Source organism: Camellia sinensis, chromosome 10 (assembly GCF_055761805.1).
Source record: "Camellia sinensis isolate YWXY chromosome 10, ASM5576180v1, whole genome shotgun sequence".
NCBI classification, from domain to species: domain Eukaryota; kingdom Viridiplantae; phylum Streptophyta; class Magnoliopsida; order Ericales; family Theaceae; genus Camellia; species Camellia sinensis.
This window is the reverse complement of record NC_138970.1, coordinates 98,002,558-98,026,172: the sequence shown is the minus strand read 5'-3', so window position 1 is coordinate 98,026,172 and position 23,615 is coordinate 98,002,558. Positions and strand designations below refer to the sequence as shown.

Below are 23,615 nucleotides of genomic sequence, written 5' to 3'. Positions count from 1 at the left end.
AACAGAGCAGAACAACATACACCAATAGAGCAATACAGCAACCACAATAACAGAAACAACATACAACACTAGAATCCATCACACCATAACTACCCAGCAGACCAATCAGCACTATGTAAGTGTAGCAGACCCTCCCAAGCACTTCCTGATTTGCCTCAGATTAAACACAAAATCCTGAACTGAAAAATTAAAGTCACTGAAAACTAGTTTTAACCAAAAAGCAATCCTACATTTAATCAAGTCACATAGATCCACAAGTTTTGGGAGAGTTTCTCTAAACACACACTCATTCCTGCACTTCCAAACAGACCACCACACAGCCAATGGAATCACCCTCCAAATCTTCCTTTCTTTCTTCTTTAACTTTCCCCCTACCCACCACAACAGTAGACTCTTCACAGATCCTGGAATAGCAGCTTGGACATCCCATCAATCCAGCATTTCTGCCCAAACCATCCACACAAAGGGACACCAAATTAATACATGATGCACTGATTCACTGCCACTGCCACAAAACACACAAGCTATGGAAGCACTTGGGTTGATCACCCCCACTTTTTGCAGAAATTCCTTGGACTTAATTCTTTTTTTCCACGCAAACCAACCAAAAACCTGCACCTTAGGAGGGATGTACTTAAGCCAAATCAATTTGGTAATACTCATGATGGCACCTGTATTATCCACACCCCACCTATATAAATCTACTACTGTTAGTACCCCAGCAGATGATGCTAACCATGTAGGCCGATCAACGCACTCTGGACACACTGCAGGAGCCCCCAGCATATAATCAAGAAGTCTAGCCAGCTCCTGCTTCTCCCACTCATATAACCCCCTTCTAAACTCAAAGGACCAGCCATCCACTATATTTTTCTTATCAGCGAAAATTCTTAAGGATTCCTTTTTATCGAAAGACAACCTATATAAGATTGGAAATTCATCCTTCAAACAAACAGACTGACACCAAGTATCAGACCAAAATCTAATCCTCCTCCCATCTCCAACCTTCAACTTAAAATTATTCAAGTAAAACTCCTTGAGGCTACTACACTATTCAGCTACAGAAATAATCTCTTTCCATACTGCCAAGTGGCTGCTAGATGAAATTAGAGTTGGAATCCACCCATCAATCTCCATCTTATATCTGCTACAAATTACTCTCTTCCACAAAGCATCATTTTCACTACCAAACCTCCACCACCATTTAATTAACAAACACTTGTTCACATCCCTTATTTTCCTGATACCCAAACCACCTTTCTCCACTGTTTTAGACAAGTCCTCTCACTTGATCATATGGACTTTCTTTACCAGTTCAGACCCACCCCATAAGAATGTGGCTTGAATCTTCTCCAACTCTCTAGCTACCCCTTCAGGCATCTTAAACAAAGATAAGTAGTACACTGGCAATGCTGAAGTTACCGACTTGACAAGTGTTAACCTCCCTGCGAATGACAACAACTTTCTCTTCCAACCAGCTGTAGACACCCCATTTTTGACCGTCCTTAAGACTTGGACGTCACCATTGTAGCACTTGGTGATACCCTTGTTTGTGCTCGTCTTGAGTTCCCGGAGGTCTCGGTTGCGCGCCTTGCCTCAGGATCTCTCGGCTCGACCGTGTTGTGTCTGGTTTTGCACCAAACACTTGTGTTTTGCCTTGAAGGGGCAGAGAATGCCTTGTGAGGCATCCCCACACATCACCGGCCATGGCTTGAGGCCACCGTCCAGTGATTTTGTGCCATCGACAATGTATATTTCCGGTCGGCACTCTTTGTTGCCGGTCGGCCATTTATTTTTCCAAAATGGCAATTTTGAATGGCCGATCACTGTTCATCTACTTTTAGTAGATATTTTGTGTCAGCTGTGATAGCTGGCACCCACTCTGTTCCCCTCCATACACGTGTATGGAGGGATTTCCCTCTAAGCAAGCTTGTTTGGTAAGCTTTGCAAGGGGGAACTTCTATAAGAGGAGAGCTCTCCTCCTTCTTCTAGGTTGGCAATTTTGAAAGAAAAACCAGAGCTTATACATATACATACACACTCTCTCTCTATATTTCCCTCTCTCTCCTCCCTTGTGTGTGTTTTGTGGCCTAAAAGTGCATTTTTACCTTAGTTTTGCACTAACACACACACTACCACACCTTACTTCGACTTTGGGGGATTTTGAGGGTTATTTGTTGAGGTTTTGGACTAGTTTTGGTCAATAGAGGGTGGCTGGACCAAGTGTTCTTCAAAGGTTCTTCAAGGGTAATCACTTTACTTTAGTTTCCCCAATCTTGCATTGGCTTTTGACCTATCTTGCTTTCTGTTTTAGGCTTTGTGTATAACATGAAAAAGCTTTGTATTTTCATGCTTAAGACATCTCATTGAGGTCGTTTTGGCATTGGGGGTCGAACTCCCCCTCTTAGGCCTCTTTTGGCCTCTTTTGGTGCCTTTTCTTTAAGCCTTGTTGACCTTTGGTGTATTGCTCTCTTCACCACTGAAATCCAGTGAATTTTCAGTGGTGAAGAAGATGGTTTGAGGTCTTGCATAGGGGAGGGACACCCCTCTCCCCTTTTGTCTCTCTTTTATCCTTGTTTTGGCTTAAAGGGCAACATGCATGCTTGATCATTTTTGGTCCCATTTCAGAAGCTTTTTGGGTGTTTTGGGTCATATTATATCTCTGTCCAATGGTGGTTTGTTGGCCCTTAGCATGCATTTTATACTTGCTTTGTAATTTTCCATCTTGCCTAGAAGTGTGCTATATGTTTAGCCTAGCATATCCTCTTGTTTTGGCTTTGCTTTGTGAGGTTCTTGGCCATATTTTGTCATGCATGAGGTCTGTTGGCCACTGATTTGGACTTGTTTAGCATGCTTGGTATAGTTAGTTTACATTTTGGCTTGTAAGCCTCGAGTGTGTGAGTCTCTAGCATGCTTAGCTTACCTTAATCTCATGACTTGACATCATTGTAGATCATATTTCAGTCCCTAATCCATGCTTGTATGTTTGTCTTCATCATCTCTTTCATGCTTTGAGGGGTTGTCCTTTTATGCCTTGGAAATGGTCATTGTGCATGCCCATGCGTTTAGATATTAGGTTGCCATATCAGTGGCTTTTGAGGGTCCTTTTTGCATGCTAGAACTCTGTTTTGCATTGAAAATTCATGCCATGTTTGCTTGGGATAAGTATTGAGGGATGCTCCCTTTTGGCGGCCTTGAATGCCCTTGTTTTGGACTCATTCCTTGGCATGTTTTGACCATGATCCATGCATGCTTTAGTCTTGTTTTGGAGTCCCTTGGGACTGTTTTAGGTCATTTTGGTCCTTTAAGGTTTGGTCGACATAGCTTTGGTTTGCCCCCTTTTATTGGCTTCAAGTAGTGGTCATTGTTGCATGCCTTACTTGCATGATTTGTTCGATTTGGCATCATCCTTTATTCATTTTTCAGAGCCTGGCATGTTGGTTTAATGCCCTTTTATATCGCCTTTAAGTATGCTTAGAGTTGTCCCCTTTCATGCTTAGGTGATGGACCTTGATATGTGCATACTTGTATGCATCATTTGTGCTCTTGTACATCATTTTGGCCACTGTTTATGGCAAGGTTGAGGTCTGCCATTTATGGTTTAAGTCCACCATTGCATGCTTATCATATGCTTGTTGCTTATTTGGTTCATTATATGTTGTCCCGTGCTAGCCTTATGGCATATTGGTCCATGTTTGCATCACATTTGCATCTCATATGACTAGCATTTTGCATACTTAACATGATAGATTGCATCACATTTGACATGTTTTGCATCTTAGTATCATGTTACATTTTGAGCCATGCTTGCATAACATGCATTGCATTGCTTGGTTTGGGGTGTCAAACCAAGTGTGAGGGATGAGGGGCGTTTGTACTTCGAGTGACAAAACACACCTCAACCCTCGGTCACCGAGGCCCTTGACTTTGGCATGATAGGATCTTGGTCCTCATTTGTGTGTTGCATGCATTTTTACATTGAATTGCAACCTTGGCTCCTTAGGCTATCATGCATCAAATGCATGATTGATAGCCCGAGGGTCAAGGGCCATGCTCCCTCGAGTCCGTTACATGATTGGGAGAGTAGCCATGCATACACTTGCTTGAAATTTCATGCCATACACTGTCTGTCCTTGTTGCTGTCAAAAACCAGATTCTGCAGGAACTTTTTGCCGACCGGCAGGGTTCAGTGCCGACTGGCAACCCTTCCTGGGCCGATATCTTCATCAACAGCCGATGGATATTTTCAATGGCCGGTGGACATTTCCTTCAGCCGATGGTGTTCCACAGTTTTCAGGGGACCTGTCCCAGAACTTTGGCAATTTTGAGAGAAGCAGGGCAGTGTAAACGGAGGCGGCAGTGGTATGGTACGGACTTTCTGGGCGAGACGGGTTCGAGCATGCATCATTCGCGTATCCCGAGACGGGGGCTGTGGCCACGTTTCTTTTTGCATTCATTCTGTTAATTAATTAGAAATCCTGTAATAATTTGTGTGTTTATTATTCGGACTGTAATATTTATTTGGACCCTCCGAGTGAGGGCAATTGTGTAATAAGTGTGCGCGGGTGTGTATATGTCTTCCAACCCCACGTCTTTCTTCCATTTTATTTACCCGCTTATGATGGTAAACTAGGGCATATTTAAATTAGCATACCTTATGCTATGCATGCGTGCATCCATACATTTGTCTTGCATGCACCGGGCTCGGCGCATCATTCTAACTGCATCTGTATTTCAATTCCAAATTGAATACGCGTTAGTTGCAGCATTTCACATACTATGTTTAGGATAGCCGAGCCTGTTTGGATTGCATCTTTGCATGTGTTGCATTAGCCATTTCAAATATGAACTAGGATCATGCATGTGATTACTAACTAGTTCCTGTCTTGGCTTGGAGTACTCTGTAAGTTCTTTTGCTTTAGCATCCTTGCATGCGTGTGAGTGTTGCCATAACAGCATGATTACCATGAGGCTAGCTGCTTATGTGATATAACTGCTTGAATGCCTGTGGATGGAGGTTGAGTTACCTAAATTGGAAAAAACGCATTAAAGCTGTGAATTTTAAGCCCCCTAGATAGTGGCAAAATCACCTTTTCTAAAAGCCCACTTGAGGGTGGCAAAACCTGCATTTTAGCCTACTTGCGAGTAGCAAGCCATTTTCAAAACAAACATGAAATGTTTTTGCTCCAATTTAGGCGATTTGGTCTATACTTGTTTGCTGTGCGCATAACATAGTAATTCTAGGCTAATAAATGGAATAAGAACACATAACGTTTTCAAAAACGGATATCATGGTTAGTAGAGGCCGATCTTCGGATCGGGCGAGAGGGGGTGTTCATAGCTGACCTTCCCCAATCGTACCTAAGTTCCCGAGCCGAGGCAACTTTGGTGATGACGGACACGTGGCCTTTGGCACCGAGTCAGGATTTCCTAAATTCCCCCATTTTAAAATATTTAGGTGGCGACTCTGTATCTGGCAAAGCAGTCCATGTTTGGCACTTCTTTTCAAAAAATATGTTTCTCAAAACGATTTGCCGGATTTGGACTCTTTGGTTCAGATTAAGAACCGTGACACAAATCGAGTCCGAACTGTAGCGTGTAGCGAGGGCCCCCCCACGCGGGCGCATCTACAGTTTCTGGCGACTCTGCTGGGGATTTAGAGAGCTTGACTCGAACTTGTGGTATCCTGTTTTGATTTCATTTACGTGTCTCTTCACATTGCATGTGCATTGGTGCGCCTAGGACACCGTGTTTGCCATCTGCCATTCCTGAACGGTTTGCCGGAGGCTTGTCTTGTCAAGGCATGACCATAAGGCTGACTGGTTATGGGCTCTGACAGTATGGGAACACAAACCCCAGTTTTACCGGGGCACCCTTTTTGACCATTCGACCTAGTGCATATCGAAATCCATAGTGACCATTCCAAGCTAGGACAGGTTGCTTACCCGATGTTAGGTTGTTTGAAAACTGCTGCGTGCATAGTGGAACCCTAGCTCCTGACAAAATAGGACAGGGAAACCCTACCCCAACATAGGGGTGTTTTGGCTCTCTTTACTTGCTATGTGCTTCTAGAGTGTATCTCTACAGGAATGTACATATCAGTTTGCAAGATTGAGTATTAGACCTGAGGGCATCAGTATCAGTTTACGAGAATCAGTTATCTGCGGGTACCAGGTTCAGTTTTGGGAACAGTGATTTTGGGGAACAGTGATCAGTATCGAGGAACAGTGTATTCGACTTACCAACTGTGTATTATGAATACCCAACTGTGCATTGTATGTGTTTATTTTACGCCGTTGTGCTGTCCAATTGTTTGTTTATTTACTGCTTTATTTATCTTTTTGCTAGGTAGTTTAGCACCATTGCTTCCAACCCGGTAGATATTTCCCAAGCACTCTGGATTAGAGGTCGTCGGCTCCATCGATTTGAGGATCTGGTAGACGGACAACCAGTGTACCACTCTCTACCCCCAGTTACTAGACGGAGGACAGCTAGGCAGAGGGCATCAGTTCGACAGTCAGTACAGAGGGCTTTATCTACCCTACCTGCATACAGTAGGGATCGGGGTTCTGTTTCACCCGCAGAGAGGGAACATATACCGATAATTCAGTCAGAACAAAACAGTATGGCTAGTTTAGAGGAGATGGTGCGCCAACTCCAAGAGAGCATGAAAATGATGCAGCAGGATGCTGTCCGGCAGGCGGAGTTCGCCAAGCAGCAGGCCACGGTTATGAATGAACAAGCTGAGTTAATCGTGAGGTTACAGCAGCAAACCGAAGCATCTGCTTCACAACAAGTCCCTCCCCCACCAAGGGTTCCGATACCCGAAGAAACACCGAATGCCCGGAATGTCCAAGAGGATACCGACCTTCCAGCGGGGCCAGCTCCACTCCCGATTCCGCCACAACTATCCAAGGCACCCACGCCTGTCAATATACCGGACTCTCCTTTTGAGTTCGAAGTGGACCCCACAGCCTTAAAATTGAGTAAGTTGGAAAAGATGTTTAAGAGATCCCAGGGAGTCAAGACCATCCCTGACATCGAAGATGGGTATACCGACGCAGCCGTGACGTTGCCTGACAGATTCAAAATGCCGCACATTGATCGATTTGATGGGTCCGGAGACCCCATGGTGCACCTAAGGTTGTTTTCAGATATCCTAAGGCCAATGGGCCTCACTAGACTGCAGAAGCTGCCTTTATTTGGTCGGACCCTGTTGGGTGTAGCGGCCATATGGTATGCCAAATTGGAGGATGACGTCAAGAGAAGTTGGGATGAGATGGCTGAGGCCTTCATCTTGCAGTACTCATACAATACACAAATCGAGATTACGACCCGGGATCTCGAGACAACGAGGCAAGAACTCAAAGAGAGCTTCTCGGAATTCGTAACCAGATGGCGAGCTAAGGCTTCGATGATGACCTTAAGGCCCACAGACAAAGACCAGATTCGAATGATTGTGCGCAATCTTCAGCCGAAATTGATGCAAAAGATGATTGTACTCCCCTTTCCTACCTTTTCTGATCTACATGAAATGGGGGTGCAGATTGAGGATGCCTTAAAGCAAGGATTGATTGATAATGACCGGGAGCAACCCCGTAGAACTTTCAATCGTAACAATAATGCTAGCCCGAGTGGCCCTACAACTACCAGGACCTCCGAAGTGAGTATGGTCACCACCAACCCTCCCTCAAGAACTATGGCAGCCACACCATTCTCCGGTGCGTCCGGAAACAACCCACAAATAGTCAAATACCCACCCAAAAACACCAGAACCTTCGCTCCGCTTTATATGCCCCTGTCCAAAGCTTTGGGGGTCTTAATCAGAAAAGGGCATCTAAGCCCCTAGAGCCGCGGCCCTCACCAGAAAGACCCCCCGCTACCCACAACCCAGCCAAATATTGTGCATTTCACCAACAGCACGGTCATGACACCGACCTGTGCTTCCGATTGCGTCATGAGATTCAAGATCTCATCGATAACGGGGTGATTTTGCCTCCTGAGAAACCCAACATTACTACAAACCCTCTCCCTACACATAACCAAAATCCACCACCCAAAAGAGTCAACTTCATCCAAGCTGGGGTCGTGCCTTACGATCCTAGCATCTATATCACTCCTTCCCACCTGCCTAAGCCGGAAGTGTTCCTTCCCGATTGCACCGATTTGTGCATGATGGACATCTCCATAACTCGACCTAAGCCAACGGTGGTGACTATCGAGAACCGGAAAGAGAGGACTCCAAAGGAGAAAGGGGTTCTTGAGCCAAAGTCTGCGGAATCTGGGAGTGGTGTTGGGAATGCTTATAGTCCGAGTGACTACATTTTATCAATAGGCCAGGACAGGCCAGATATGGAACTACCAACAGAGGGGGAGCTGTGTGTGATCCAAGGGGACAGTCTAGGACAGGGAACAGATGATGTAACGGCTGTGGAAGAGGATCTTGCCAAGCTCCAATTTTACAGTAACCAAGATCCAGGGGACTTAGCCGTCAACTGGTTCAATTATGAGGAATCAACAGAGGCTACGGGATGGTTGGACGATCAACCAGATGTGGTGGAAGAGTCTCAGCCAGAACAAGGCCCGACAGGGGCAAGAATATCAGTGACAGCCGGAAGGGTTGGAGAACAGAGTGCATCGCCGGAGAGCGCTGGTGTCAAGAATTTCGCTCGGGATTGGAGCATTTCGAGTACGGGGATTATTGAACAGCTGGCTGCATTGACACAGTCGGGACAGGAAAGATTCGAAGATTCCGAGAGAATCAGGAAGGCAAAAGCCCATGTGGGGACTGAGACTGCTATAGACACAGAAACGGAAAATGCCGCGAGCATAGGGATAGAAGGTACTGCGAGTATGAGAACAGTCATGCCAGAGCCGGGCAGGTGCCTGTCAGCAGCAGATGGAATGTGGTGGGAGGATGATGATCTATGTCTTGCCCACACGGACGAAGATTGGGGGAGTAACCAACCAGATGATACCTGGTATATCGGCGAAGTCGATCACATGACTAGGAGTGGACGGTATTTCAAGCCTCCACACCTAGATCAACCAGAGGTGTCTGGAAAAGATAGGGAGGCAGAGAAGCAAAAAGAAAAGCAACTCGAAGATGAGGCCGTATTGAGACAATTGAAAAAGATACAAGCAGACATCTACATCTGGGGGCTGCTTATGGCTTCTCGAGTACATAGACAGGCCATCCTTTCAGCCATGGACAAAGCCAAGCTTTTTATAGACACCACGCCCGAACAGCTGGTGGGCCTAGTTTTTTCGGGAGGAGCTACCCCGATGTTGACCTTTTCTGACAAAGAACTGCCACCTGAGGGTGCGAACCATAATAGGCCACTCTACATCTCCGTGGAGTGCAGAAATAAATGGATACCCGTGGTGCTTGTCGACACAGGGTCCGCCATCAACGTCTGTCCGGTAAGGACAACCTACACGATCGGTTTGAAAATCGCGGACTTTGTGCCAACGGCCCAGGTGATTCGGGCGTATGATAACACGAGCCGGGAAGTAATGGGAACAATTAAGATTCAAACAAAGGTTGGGCCGGGACAGCATGAGATAGATTTCCATGTCTTAGAGGTTCCTGCAACGTTCAACCTGCTTTTGGGGCGGTCGTGGCTGCATCAGGTAAAGGCAGTCTCCTCCACCCTACATCAAGTGGTGAAATACCCCTATGGGAAGGGAGTAGCCATTGTTTTTGGAAATTCATCGATTCATCCGCCGCCGGAGGTATCTACGCCTGTTCTAGAAATCGAGCACGGTATAGAAGATGTGTTCATATCGGGTTTTACCTTGGCTAAGGCTCGGGTTGTACAAGACATCATGGCAGCTAATGAAGGGGTATATGTCAGTGCTCAAGCAGTCTATCTCATGAACAAGCTCCAACACATCCCCAGGATGGGATTGGGAAAGAGCGGCCGGAAGGGCGTCGCAGCATTGGCCGAAGTGCCACACAACCCTCATACCTTTGGATTGGGTTATCTACCCACCAAAGAGGACTGGGTAAGGAAAGGAAAGGAAATGGCCGGAAGAGCCAGAGCGAAACAGATGGGGAAGCCCTTTGACTTGATGCACCGGCCCATTCAGGGTACCCTAAACGGATGTTTCGTCCGAGAGGGGGAGGACTTTCCGTTCTGTGGCTTCCCAAAGCCGTGGCTGAACGCGGAAAGGAAGCGCGTGCTAGGGTTTGAGATTTTCTTTGATCTACAGTTACCTAGGGATGACATTGCTGAAGAGTAGACAGACCCATTAGCCAAGGCTGAGCAAAGTAAGGAAGTGCAGTCTAAGGACGCTGGAAATGAAATGGGGGTAGCATTGGCATGTCTACTTTCAGATCCTCCGATCGAACAGAAGTGCTTGGGGGATAATTCCTCGGTATGCATGATCGGGAATGAAACAGCTGCGGACCTACCATCAACTATTTTGGATGCATCCATCGCACCCTCTCTCGTCTGGAAATATGAAGAGGGATTTTTATCAAGCAGCACCGGGTCAGGTAGTGAGCCGGAATCTGATTCCACCGAATCTTGTGAGTCGGAATCAGGTTCCAACTCGACTGAGTCTGAGTCCGGTATTCCTGGGGGTGATAACCCGGATGCCACAGTCCTGTCTAGGTCGTCATTTTCTTTCTCTTTTGAGTCTGTTGTAACAAAAGAATTGGACGGCTTGGAAGTATTTAATGAGAATGATGTTGATGTGGTTTCTGAGTATTTTTCTGTGCCTTTGATTTATTGTTTAAATCAGGATTTTCAAAATTTTGATGAAAACGACGAGGAAGAAATTCCTCCGGTTTTGCAACGATTAATTGATCAAGAGCAGGAAAGATTTGTTAAACCCTTAATGGATGAAATCACTACTGTGAATGTTGGTACTGAGAAGGACCCACAGCTAGTCCAGATCGGGTCCACGTTGTCTTCGGAGGAACGCGAGCGCTTAGTCGCTTTATTAAAAGATTTCAAAGACGTTTTCGCGTGGTCCTACGAAGACATCCCTGGAATCGATCCTGAGATTGTACAGCACCGGATCCCTTTCGACCCCGAGGCCCGACCCATCAAACAGAAGTTCAGAAGGATTCGTCCGGACTGGGCCATCAAAATTAAGGAAGAGGTCACCAAGAAAATCGATGCAGGCTTCCTGTTAGTATCCGAATACCCGACTTGGTTGGCCAACATTTTTCCGGTGCCGAAGAAGGATGGCAAGATCCGAGTATGCGTGGATTTCAGGGATTTGAATAGAGCTAGTCCGAGGGACGACTTTCCCTTGCCGCATATTAATGAGTTGGTGGATTTTACAGCGGGGCATGCTTTGCTCTCGTTTATGGATGGTTTCTCAGGCTACAATCAGATAGTGATGGCACCCGAAGACCGGGAGCAGACTGCTTTCACCACCCCGTGGGGGACATACTGTTACAAAGTGATGCCGTTTGGGTTGAAGAATGCTGGGGCCACATATCAACGGGCTGCAACCACAATATTGCATGATATGATCCACAAAGAGGTTGAGGTGTACGTGGATGACATGATTGTCAAGTCCAAAGAAAGAGAAGGCCACTACATCGCCTTACAAAAGTTCTTCCAAAGGATCAGAGAATTTCGGTTATGGCTAAATCCTCAGAAGTGTACATTCGGTGTTACAGCGGGAAAAATGATGGGATTTCTGATTACACAAAGGGGCATCGAAGTTGACCCTTCCAAAATCAAGGCCATCTTAGAAATGCCACCACCAAGGACTGAAAAGGAGGTGCGAGGCTTTCTAGGTAAAGTGCAATTCATAAGACGGTTTATTTCAAAACTAACCTTGACTTGTGAACCACTTTTTGTTCTCCTGAAGAAAGGAAAGAAATTCTAATGGGACGGCCGATGTCAAACAGTTTTTGAACAGATCAAAGAATATTTACAGAACCCGCCCGTGTTGTCACCACCAGAGCCGGGGAAATCGTTGATATTGTACCTTTCAGTAACTGAGACTACCATGGGCTGCATGCTTGCACAAGAGTCAGAGGACAAAGTGGAAAGGGCCATCTATTATCTAAGCAAGAAGATGCTGGATTACGAGACCCGCTACACTCCGCTGGAGAAGGCTTGTTTGGCCTTGGTATGGGCTACCAGGAAACTGCGACACTACCTATTAGCTCACTCTGTAATGTTGGTTTCACGCTTGGATCCCATCAAATATCTTTTCGAGAAACTGGCACTTACGGGTAGGCTAGCTCGTTGGCTGCTGTTGCTTTCTGAATTTGATCTGAAGTATGTGACACGCAAGTCAGTAAAAGGAAGAGCGGTAGCGGAGTTCCTTGCCGACCACCCAGTTGAAGGGGATGAAGCGGTTGAGTACCTATTCCCAGATGAAGCCATTCTGCACATCGAAGGTGAAACTTGGACGATGTAATTTGACAGAGCGTCAAACCAGTATGGGTATGGGATAGGAGTGTTGTTGATAGCGCCTGACGATTCCCGTATCCCTTTAGCATTCAAGCTCCGGTTCAAAGTCTCGAACAATGAAGCAGAATATAAGGCATGTATTGCCGGCCTAGAAGCAGCCCTAGAACTAGGGGCAAGGCGGTTGGACGTCATTGGGGACTCGAACCTTGTTGTGTCTCAAGCAAAAGGAGACTGGAAAGTCAAAGAGGAACAGATGATAATTTACCACCAGACCTTGGATTTGTTAATTCCTCGGTTTGAGAAGATAAATTTCACCCACCTAGTAAGAGAGAACAACAGGTTCGCAGATTCACTAGCAACTCTATCTTCCATGATAGACATCCCGTTTGGAGTCCGGATGCGTCCAGTCATTATTGACCAGAAGTTTACGCCGGCATATGAGTCAATTTCCGCCATAGATGAGGCTCAGGACGACAGCCCTTGGTATTACGACATTTGGAACTTCTTGGAAAAGGAGGCGTATCCACCAGGGGCAAATGCCAAGGATAAAAGGGCAATCAGAAGAATGGCCATTCAGTTCATCATCTGTGGGGGTAAGCTGTATAAGAGAGGTCATCTGGGAATGCACAAGCTGTACGTCGGAGCCGAAGAATCGAAGCGCCTGATGGAGGCCATCCATAGAGGAGAGTGTGGTGTGCACATGAACGGAGTAATGCTAGCACGGAAGATCCTTCGACAGGGTTACTACTGGTCCACCATGGAGGAGGATTGTATCAGCTTTGTTCGGCGATGCCACAAATGTCAAATCCATGCGAATCGCATGAATATCCCGCCATCAAAGCTGTACAACATGACTTCACCATGGCCATTTTTAGTTTGGGGAATTGATGTGATTGGGGCTGTTACTCCAAAAGGGTCGAATAGGCATGAGTTTATCTTGGTCGCGATAGATTATTTCACAAAGTGGGTCGAGGCCCAATCATATGCCGTGTTGAAGGCGTCGCACGTTGCAAAGTTTATCAGAAACAACATCATCTGTCGCTACGGGGTCCCAAACGAGATTATTTCGAATAATGGTTCCCACTTTAAGAAGGAAGTAATTGCCTTGTTGGAGAAATATAACGTGGCCTTTCATAAGTCATCCACATACCGGCCGCAAACCAACGGAGCAGTTGAGGCCGCCAACAAGAACATCAAGCATATACTGCAGAAGATGGTGGGAACCTACCGGGATTGGCCAGATAAACTGCCATTTGCTCTGTGGGGTTACAGGACTTCAATTAGAACTTCTACCGGAGCGACTCCGTATTCATTGGTTTATGGGATGAAGGCCGTTCTACTTATCGAAATTGAGGTTCCGTCATTACGAGTATTGGCTGAGTGTCAAATAGCCGAAGTAGATTGGCAGCAAAGCAGATTTAAGGAACTCATGCTCTTTGATGAGAGAAGACTGAAAGCACTGTACCATGTTCAAAGTTATCAGCGCAGAATTGCCCGGGCTTTCAACAAGAAAGTTAAGTCTAGGAATCTAAAGGAAGGAGATTTGGTGCTCAAAGACAACCGAGCTCCCATCCACGACCCAAGGGGCAAGTTCAGGCCTAATTGGACTGGTCCCTATATCATTAAAGCTATCTGGTCAGGTGGAGCTGTGGTTCTGATGGACCTAGTTGGCCTGGAATTTTCCCAACCGATCAACATGGACAAGTTAAAGAAATATTACCCTTGAGAGGCTCGCTAGGCCGAAAACCCGAAAGGGCGACCTAGGCAAAAGTTAGAGCACAAAAATTGGAAAATATAAAAACTGAGCTCGCAAGGTTGAAAACCCGCAAAGGGCGACCTTTGCAAAAGTTAGAGCGTAAAAGGAGAGTGAAAATACTCGAGTGAACCTAAGCCTGAACTACGAAAGGCTTGATTCCCATCTTTGGGATACGTAGGCAACTTCCTCCTAGAGTTCAGCCATAACCCTTTTCCCCGATCAACTTTGTCCATTTGATCATCTCGGTCATCTTTGTCTATTCAGCATTCAAGGGTTTAGTTATGATCTCCGGTGCAGCGCTCTTCAGACTAGGGGCAACTTTCCAGTTGCAGAGATCCGGGGTTGTGCATCTCGGTGACCGACCTCAGGCGTGTCCAGTTCTGATCCACATCGAAAATGATTTTGAGAAGTTTTAATAAAAGTTGACTTCGTTCAAAATAATCTTTTTACAACTTTGATCATTTTTGGACCAAAGCGGAAAATTTTCAGTACCACAACCTTCAATTTCATTGATTTCAAAACAGAGTTCTCCTGCTCTTGCATACAATCGAAGTTGCTTTTTATTACACTCATAAAGAAAACTTGAAAGTACTAATAAAGCAATAAATCCGGGGCATAGTCAAGTCAGGTGCTCCTGCGCCCCCTCCCAGAGATGGTCGAAGCCTCTAACGCCAAGATGGGCCCGACATGTGCCTCCTCATTAAGCCAATCCAAGCACTCATCAAACAAAGTGCAACTGAAAGTAGGAGCGGGGGCCAGGAGTTCTCTCGTCCTCCACGCGGTGGCCTGCCAAGCAAGCTGTACGCCTCAGGCCGGGAATGCAGCAGGATACTCTATCCCCTCTGGCAGGCAGGTCTGATCATGGCCAAATTGGCCTCGAATCCGGAATGGGAAGTAGAACGCACAGTGAGTGAGACCAATCAATTGAATCCCAGTCTGCCGGGGCATATTGTAACTCATTGTCGGAAGGCTCAGCCAAGGGCACCGCCAAGCAATACGGTCTGCGGACAGGCTGCACATCCAATCAAACCACCATCCCTCGTCAAGGGCATTGACTAGACGGTGCCGAAAAAAGTAGCCGCGAGCTGAATATGCTGGGCAAGAGTCCACAACCTGCAGTTTGTCCATCAACCATGCCTGGGAAGGGATTAAAAAAATGAGAGAATAAAGAATAGAGAGATGTACGAGGAGAGAAAAGTGAGAATAGGGTTTTGTGAGAAAAAAAAAAACTGAGCTTGAGGGCCGAGTGATGTGAGCAATGCATATGTGAGATTGGGTGGGAAACATTACCTGTAGTAGTAGTGGACTCCCTGCTAATCTGGTCGTCTCATGATGATAAAAGGCGTCTAAGCCCATCGGCGTCTCAGCCAGAGTCATGGCAATACAGCTCTTGCCCTCCTTCAAGCCTTGGGCAACCTCGGTCAGTCGGACACTAGACCCTCCGGAGCCTGAGACAAATAGAAAATGAGATAACATGCACAAACAGAGGGCGTGTCGCTGGAAGCCTTGCCAGTGTTGGTTGTTGCGATCACCAGCATTAGAAAACCGATCGGTCAAACTCGGAATGTCCAGCATCCCGTCACAAATCAGAGACCGAGCGTCACGCATACTAAGTCCACACATTCGCCCTAAGGATTGGGCATGGCCAAAATTAAGTTGGGGCAGGAGCTCCTCGTCGCGCTCGGACTCCATTAAGGCTCGGAAATCTTCAAAGGTAGGACATATCTCTTGCCCAGCGAAGCTAAAGACATGTGTCACCGGATTCCAAAACCTTTCCGCGGCATGGAGAAACGGGAGGTGCAATGGGGTACGACCCAGAGTGAATAATGCATTTATGCCGAAACCCCGGAAATTCAACTTTTCCGAGCCATCCAAGCTAGCAATCCAAGCTGTGAGATTTTGAGCAAAAAACTCTTCCATTAGAGTAAATCAGTGTGGAATTGAGAAAAACTACGAAGCTGGGGTCTTTTGTAGGAGATAAGGTTGGGTGGAGGACAGGTGTCAACATTCTGGTGATTCCCTCATTCATAGCCGGCCGGCCAAATATTCTGCCGACCGGCCATTATCTTTTGCCGACCGAACAAATTTCTGGCCGGTGGCCATTCCTTGTGGCCGATGCCCCTGGCCGATGGGCTTCCTCTTGGTTCCTTGAGCTGTTTATGCTAGGGATTGGGGAACTCCACCACCTCCGATCCCTCCCTCGGTGATCGATTCTTGCCGAGTCACACCTGTCTGCTTATCAAGTCATTGAACATTTGCTTATCGAGTTGTACTTCACTCCCTTTGAGTTTTTGATCTGTTTATCGAGTTGTACTCACACCTGTTTGGTTATATCATGCCTTTGCTTTGCTTATCGAGTTGTAAGTCGGTTCACTACTTGATTATTACGATGCAAATATTCAGTGTTCAAAATAGGTTCAATTTCGTTCACATTGTGGTGTGATACCTTGGGATGCGATGCATAGAAAGTTTACAAATGCAACATCTTTTGAACAAAATGGTTGTTTCATTTCCATCACGTGTTTTGCAAAATGTGTAATTTTGAGAAAGAATAAAACCTGCCCGAGGCAGTGCAATGTGCTTAAACTACCAGTAAAAAGGAAAGTAAAACATAGAATGACAGGGTAGCAAAGTGTCGGAATTGATACCAGTAAAACTCCCCTTGCGGTCAACGCACCTTCCGCACCTTTGTTCGGGTTAACTACATGGTTTGGCACCTTCGTCACTCGAGACAATGCGGGAAAGCACACGTTTGAAACGTGAACCTTCGAGTTGACCTCAGGCCACAAGTTCTGCGGGCGATGCTCGAGACATACGAGGAACGTCCCGTCCCGTATCCTTTTTATATATTGTGAATTCCACAAATCGTTTCAATTATGCTGTGTTACAGTACTTTACATTCCAGCATCGCGAATAACATGTTTCTACTTACATGTGCACATTCAACTCTTCTCATACACATTACTTGCGTAGACCGCATGTTTTGTTTGCGTAGACCGCATGTTTGTTCAATTTCATTACTTGCGTAGACCACATGTTTTGCTTGCGTAGACCGCATGATTGTTCAATTTCATTACTTGCGTAGACCGCATGTTTGTTCAATTTCATTACTTGCATAGACCGCATGTTTTGCTTGCGTAGACCGCATGTTTGTTCAATTTCATTACTTGCGTAGACTGCATGTTTTGCTTGCGTAGACCACATGTTTGTTCAATTTCATTACTGCGTAGACCGCATGTTTTGTTTGCGTAGACCGCATGTTTTGTTTGCGTAGACCGCATGTTTGTTCAATTTCATTACTTGCGTAGACCGCATGTTTGTTCAAATTCATTACTTGCGTAGACTGCATGTTTTGCTTGCGTAGACCACATGTTCGTTCAATTTCATTACTTGCGTAGACCGCATGTTTTGCTTACGTAGACCGCATGTTTGTTCAATTTCATTACTTGCGTAGACCGCATGTTTTGCTTGCGTAGACCGCATGTTTGTTCAATTTCATTACTTGCGTAGACCGCATGTTTGTTCAAATTTATTACTTGCGTAGACCGCATGTTTTGCCTGCGTAGACCGCATGTTTGTAATCGATTCCATTACTTGCGTAGACCGCATGTTTTACTTGCGTAGACCGCATGTTTTCCTTGCGTAGACCGCATGTCTTGCTTGCGTAGACCGCATGTTTTCTTTGCATAGACCGCATGTTTTGCTTGCGTAGACCGCATGTTTGCATTCAATTTCATTGCTTGCGTAGACCGCATGTTTTACTTGCATAGACCGCATGTTCTGCTTGCGTAGACCGCATGCTTATGTTCGATCTCCTGGCTTGCATAGACCGCATGCTTATGATCAGTTTCGTTGCCCGCGTAGACCGCGTGCTCCACTTACATGTCTGTGCCTTCATAGCATTTTTATGCTTCCCACTTGCTTTGCGTTGTCACGCATTTTCAAATGCATCATCATGCATGTTGCTAATAACATCGTACCTGTTGATTTTTTTTCTTTACAGGCACGATATTGTATGTACGGTTCATTTGAGACTGGTGCAACCAGACGAGCCGCACAGGTATTGTATCCTTCGAGTGAGACGTATTGAGAATTGCATAATTCTCTTACATCCTTTCTGCATTGTAGTGTAGTTCTGTGTATGCTAGCTTAAAATTGTCGCATGTATGCTTCATTACAGCTTTCTTTGCATGATCATAAGTTATGTCCAGCTCTGTGCATTGTCTTGCATTTTGCCCCTGCCTTCGGGCGCATATCTTGTTTGTCTTGCATGTTTGTCTGAGTCTTCGGCCTTGTCAAAAATGGGTCGTCTCTGGGCTTTGACATTCACTCCCGTCATTGTTATGACTTTTGAGTTCTGTCAAAGAGGGGCAACTGTAGACACCCCATTTTTGACCGTCCTCAAGACTTGGACGTCACCATTGTAACACTTGGTGATTACCCTTATTTGTGCTCGTCTTGAGTTCCCGGAGGTCTCGGTTGCGCGCCTTGCCTCAGGACCTCTCGACTCAACCGTGTTGTGTCTGGTTTTGCACCAAACACTTGTGTTTTGCCTTGAAGGGGCAGGGAATGCCTTCTAAGGCATTCCCATACATCACCGGCCATGGCTTGAGGCCACCGGCCAGTGATTTTGTGCCATCGGCAATGTATATTTCCGGTCGGCACTCTTTGTTGCCGGTTGGCCATTTATTTTTCCAAAATGGCAATTTTGAATGGCCGATCACTGTTCATCTACTTTTAGTAGATATTTTGTGCCAGCTGTGATAGCTGGCACCCACTCTGTTCCCCTCCATACACGTGTATGGAGGGATTTCCCTCTAAGCAAGCTTGTTTGGTAAGCTTTGCAAGGGGGAACTTCTATAAGAGGAGAGCTCTCCTACTTCTTCTAGGTTGGCAATTTTGAAAGAAAAACCAGAGCTTATACATATACATACACACTCTCTCTGTCTATATTTCCCTCTCTCTCCTCCCTTGTGTGTGTTTTGTGGCCTAAAAGTGCATTTTTACCTTAGTTTTGCACTAACACACACACTACCACACCTTACTTTGACTTTGGGGGATTTTGAGGGTTGTTTGTTGAGGTTTTGGACTGGTTTTGGTCAATAGAGGGTGGCTGGACCAAGTGTTCTTCAAAGGTTCTTCAAGGGTAATCACTTTACTTTAGTTTCCCCAATCTTGCATTAGCTTTTGACCTATCTTGCTTTCTGTTTTAGGCTTTGTGTATAACATGAAAAATCTTTGTATTTTCATGCTTAAGACATCTCATTGAGGTCGTTTTGGCATTGGGGGTCGAACTCCCCCTCTTAGGCCTCTTTTGGCCTCTTTTGGTGCCTTTTCTTTAAGCCTTGTTGACCTTTGGTGTATTGCTCTCTTCACCACTGAAATCTAGTGGATTTTCAGTGGTGAAGAAGATGGTTTGAGGTCTTGCATAGGGGAGGGACACCCCTCTCCCCTTTTGTCTCTCTTTCATCCTTGTTTTGGCTTAAAGGGCAACATGCATGCTTGATCATTTTTGGTCCCATTTCAGAAGCTTTTTGGGTGTTTTGGGTCATATTATATCTCTGTCCAATGGTGGTTTGTTGGCCCTTAGCATGCATTTTATACTTGCTTTGTAATTTTCCATCTTGCCTAGAAGTGTGCTATGTGTTTAGCCTAGCATATCCTCTTGTTTTGGCTTTGCTTTGTGAGGTTCTTGGCCATATTTTGTCATGCATGAGGTCTGTTGGCCACTGATTTGGACTTGTTTAGCATGCTTGGTATAGTTACTTTACATTTTGGCTTGTAAGCCTCGAGTGTGTGAGTCTCTAGCATGCTTAGCTTACCTTAATCTCATGACTTGACATTATTGTAGATCATATTTCAGTCCCTAATCCATGCTTGTATGTTTGTCTTTATCATCTCTTTCATGCTTTGAGGGGTTGTCCTTTTATGCCTTGGAAATGGTCATTGTGTATGCTACCATGCTTAAGCATTTAGGCTGCCATATCAGTGGGTTTTGAGGCCCCTTTTGCATGCTAGAACTCTGTTTTGCATTGAAAATTCATGCCATGTTTGCTTGGGATAAGTATTGAGGGATGCTCCCTTTTGGCGGCCTTGAATGCCCTTATTTTGGACTCATTCCTTGGCATGTTTTGACCATGATCCATGCATGCTTTAGTCTTGTTTTGGAGTCCCTTGGGACTGTTTTAGGTCATTTTGGTCCTTTAAGGTTTGGTCGACATAGCTTTGGTTTGCCCCCTTTTATTGGCTTCAAGTAGTGGTCATTGTTGCATGCCTTACTTGTATGATTTGTTCGATTTGGCATCATCCTCTATTCATTTTTCAGAGCCTAGCATGTTGGTTTAATGCCCTTTTATATCGCTTTTAAGTATGCTTAGAGTTGTCCCCTTTCATGCTTAGGTGATGGACCTTGATATGTGCATACTTGCATGCATCATTTGTGCTCTTGTACATCATTTTGGCCACTGTTTATGGCAAGGTTGAGGTCTGCCATTTATGGTTTAAGTCCACCATTGCATGCTTATCATATGCTTGTTGCTTATTTGGTTCATTATATGTTGTCCCGTGCTAGCCTTATGGCATATTGGCCCATGTTTGCATCACATTTGCATCTCATATGACTAGCATTTTGCATACTTAACATGATAGATTGCATCACATTTGACATGTTTTGCATCATCATGTTACATTTTGAGCCATGTTTGCATAACATGCATTGCATTGCTTGGTTTGGGGTGTCAAACCAAGTGTGAGGGATGAGGGACGTTTGTACTTCGAGTGACAAAACACACCTCAACCCTCGGTCACCGAGACCCTTGACTTTGGCATGATAGGATCTTGGTCCTCATTTGTGTGTTGCATGCATTTTTACATTGAATTGCAACCTTGGCTCCTTAGGCTATCATGCATCAAATGCACAATTGATAGCCCGAGGGTCAAGGGCCATGCTCCCTTGAGTCCGTTACATGATTGGGAGAGTAGCCATGCATACACTTTCTGCCGACCGGCAGGGTTCAGTGCCGACCGGCAACCCTTTCTGGGCCGATATCTTCATCAACAGCCGATGGATATTTTCAATGGCCGGTGGACATTTCCTTCAGCCGATGGTGTTCCACAGTTTTCAGGGGACCTGTCCCAGAACTTTGGCAATTTTCAGAGAAGCAGGGCAGTGTAAACAGAGGCGGCAGTGGTATGGTACGGACTTTCTGGGCGAGACGGGTTCGAGTATGCATCATTCGTGCATCCCGAGGCAGGGGCTGTGGCCACCTTTCTTTTTGCATTCATTCTGTTAATTAATTAGAAATCCTGTAATAATTTATGTGTTTATTATTCGGACTGTAATATTTATTTGGACCTTCCGAGTGAGGGCAATTGTGTAATAAGTGTGCGTGGGTGTGTGTATGTCTTCCAACCCCACGTCTTTCTTCCATTTTATTTACCCGCTTATGATGGTAAACTAGGGCATATTTAAATTAGCATACCTTATGCTATGCATGCGTGCATCCATACATTTGTCTTGCATGCACCGGGCTCGGTGCATCATTCTAACTGCATCTGTATTTCAATTCCTAATTGAATACGCGTTAGTTGCAGCATTTCACATACCATGTTTAGGATAGCCGAGCCTGTTTGGATTGCATCTTTGCATGTATTGCATTAGCCATTTCAAATATGAACTAGGATCATGCATGTGATTACTAACTAGTTCCTGTCTTGGCTTGGAGTACTCTGTAAGTTCTTTTGCTTTAGCATCCTTGCATGCGTGTGAGTGTTGCCATAACAGCATGATTACCATGAGGCTAGATGCTTATGTGATATAACTGCTTGAATGCCTGTGGATGGAGGTGGAGTTACCTAAATTGGAAAAAACGCATTAAAGCTGTGAATTTTAAGCCCACTAGATAGTGGCAAAACCACCTTTTCTAAAAGCCCACTTGAGGGTGGCAAAACCTGCATTTTAGCCTACTTGCGAGTAGTAAGCCATTTTCAAAACAAACATGAAATGTTTTTGCTCCAATTTAGGCGATTTGGTCTATACTTGTTTGCTGTGCGCATAACATAGTAATTCTAGGCTAATAAATGGAATAAGAACATATAACGTTTTCAAAAACGGATTTCATGGTTAGTAGAGGCCGATCTTCGGATCGGGCGAGAGGGGGTGCTCATAGCTGACCTCCCCCAATCGTACCCAAGTTCCCGAGCCGAGGCAACTTTGGTGATGACGGACACGTGGCCTTTGGCACCGAGTCAGGGTTTCCTAAATTCCCCCATTTTAAAATATTTAGGTGGCGACTCTGTATCTGGCAAAGCAGTCCATGTTTGACACTTCTTTTCAAAAAATCTGTTTCTCAAAACGATTTGCCGGATTTGGACTCTTTGGTTCAAATTAAGAACCGTGACACAAATTGAGTCCGAACTGTAGCGTGTAGCGATGGCCCCCCCACGCGGGCGCGTCTACACTAGCCAGTTTGCTTTTGATTTTATCCACAACTGGTTTCCATGTAGCTTTCTTCCTTGGATTAGCTCCTAATGGCATCCCAAGATACTTTAGAGGTAATGACTTAGTTTTACAGTTCAACACTGCAGCAAAAGCATCTAACATCTCCTTAGAAACACCCACACCGCATACAACACTCTTATGGAAGTTTATTTTCAGACCCAACATAATTTCAAAGAACCTTAGCACCCTTTTCAACTTCCTCACTTCATCCACCTCAGCTTTACAGAATAATAATGAATCGTCTGCAAACTGGAGATAAGTTAACAACACACCATCATAGCCTACCTTAACACCTTTAATTAGATTTAACTGAGAGGCTCTACTCAACAACATATGTAGACCTTCAGCCGCAAGATTAAACAGAAACGGGGACAGAGGATCCCCTTTGTCTTAGACCTCTTTGTGGGTTGAATTCTTCTGTAGGAGTTCCATTAACAAGCACTGAGAGCCTTGCAGTTGTTACGCACTCCTTAATCCACTTGATCCACTTAACGCCAAACCCAAAATTAGAGAACATTGAAAACAGATAACCTCAATTAATAGAATCATATGCCTTCTCAAAGTCCAACTGAATAAGTACCCCCTTCTCTTTGGCTTTCTTCCATCCGTCAACAACCTCATTAGTTATTAACACCCCATCTAGAATATTTCTACCATTCAAGAACACAGACTGAGACTCACTTATGATCTAAGGCATTACAGATTTTAGTCTATTAGCCAACAATTTTGCTATGATCTTGTATATAGAGCCCACCAAGCTTGTAGGTCTATAATCAGATAGCCCTATTGGATTCTCCATCATGGGTATAAGGGTTATGGAAGAACTATTTATACCCTTGACCAACTTACTATTGTTTTGAAATTCTTTCACAAAATTAACCACATCACCCTTCATGACTTTCCAAAACTTCTGATAACACATCAAGTTAAAACCATCAGGTCCTAGTGCCTTATTCCCATCACAATCCATCAC

At 45.2% G+C, this 23,615-nt stretch overlaps 1 protein-coding gene across 1 annotated transcript; it reads right to left on the bottom strand.

Annotated features, from left to right (window-relative positions):
* Window positions 1-286: 286 nt before the first annotated feature.
* On the bottom strand, window positions 287-23,612 carry LOC145800572 (uncharacterized). The gene is made up of 7 exons (XM_082890276.1): window positions 23,397-23,612; window positions 23,223-23,330; window positions 23,039-23,129; window positions 22,607-22,935; window positions 1,312-1,380; window positions 602-942; window positions 287-404 (listed from the first exon to the last, which is right to left on the bottom strand). The coding sequence occupies exons 1-7, from the start codon at window positions 23,610-23,612 to the stop codon at window positions 287-289; spliced, it is 1,272 nt and encodes a 423-aa protein (XP_082746402.1).
* Window positions 23,613-23,615: the final 3 nt, after the last annotated feature.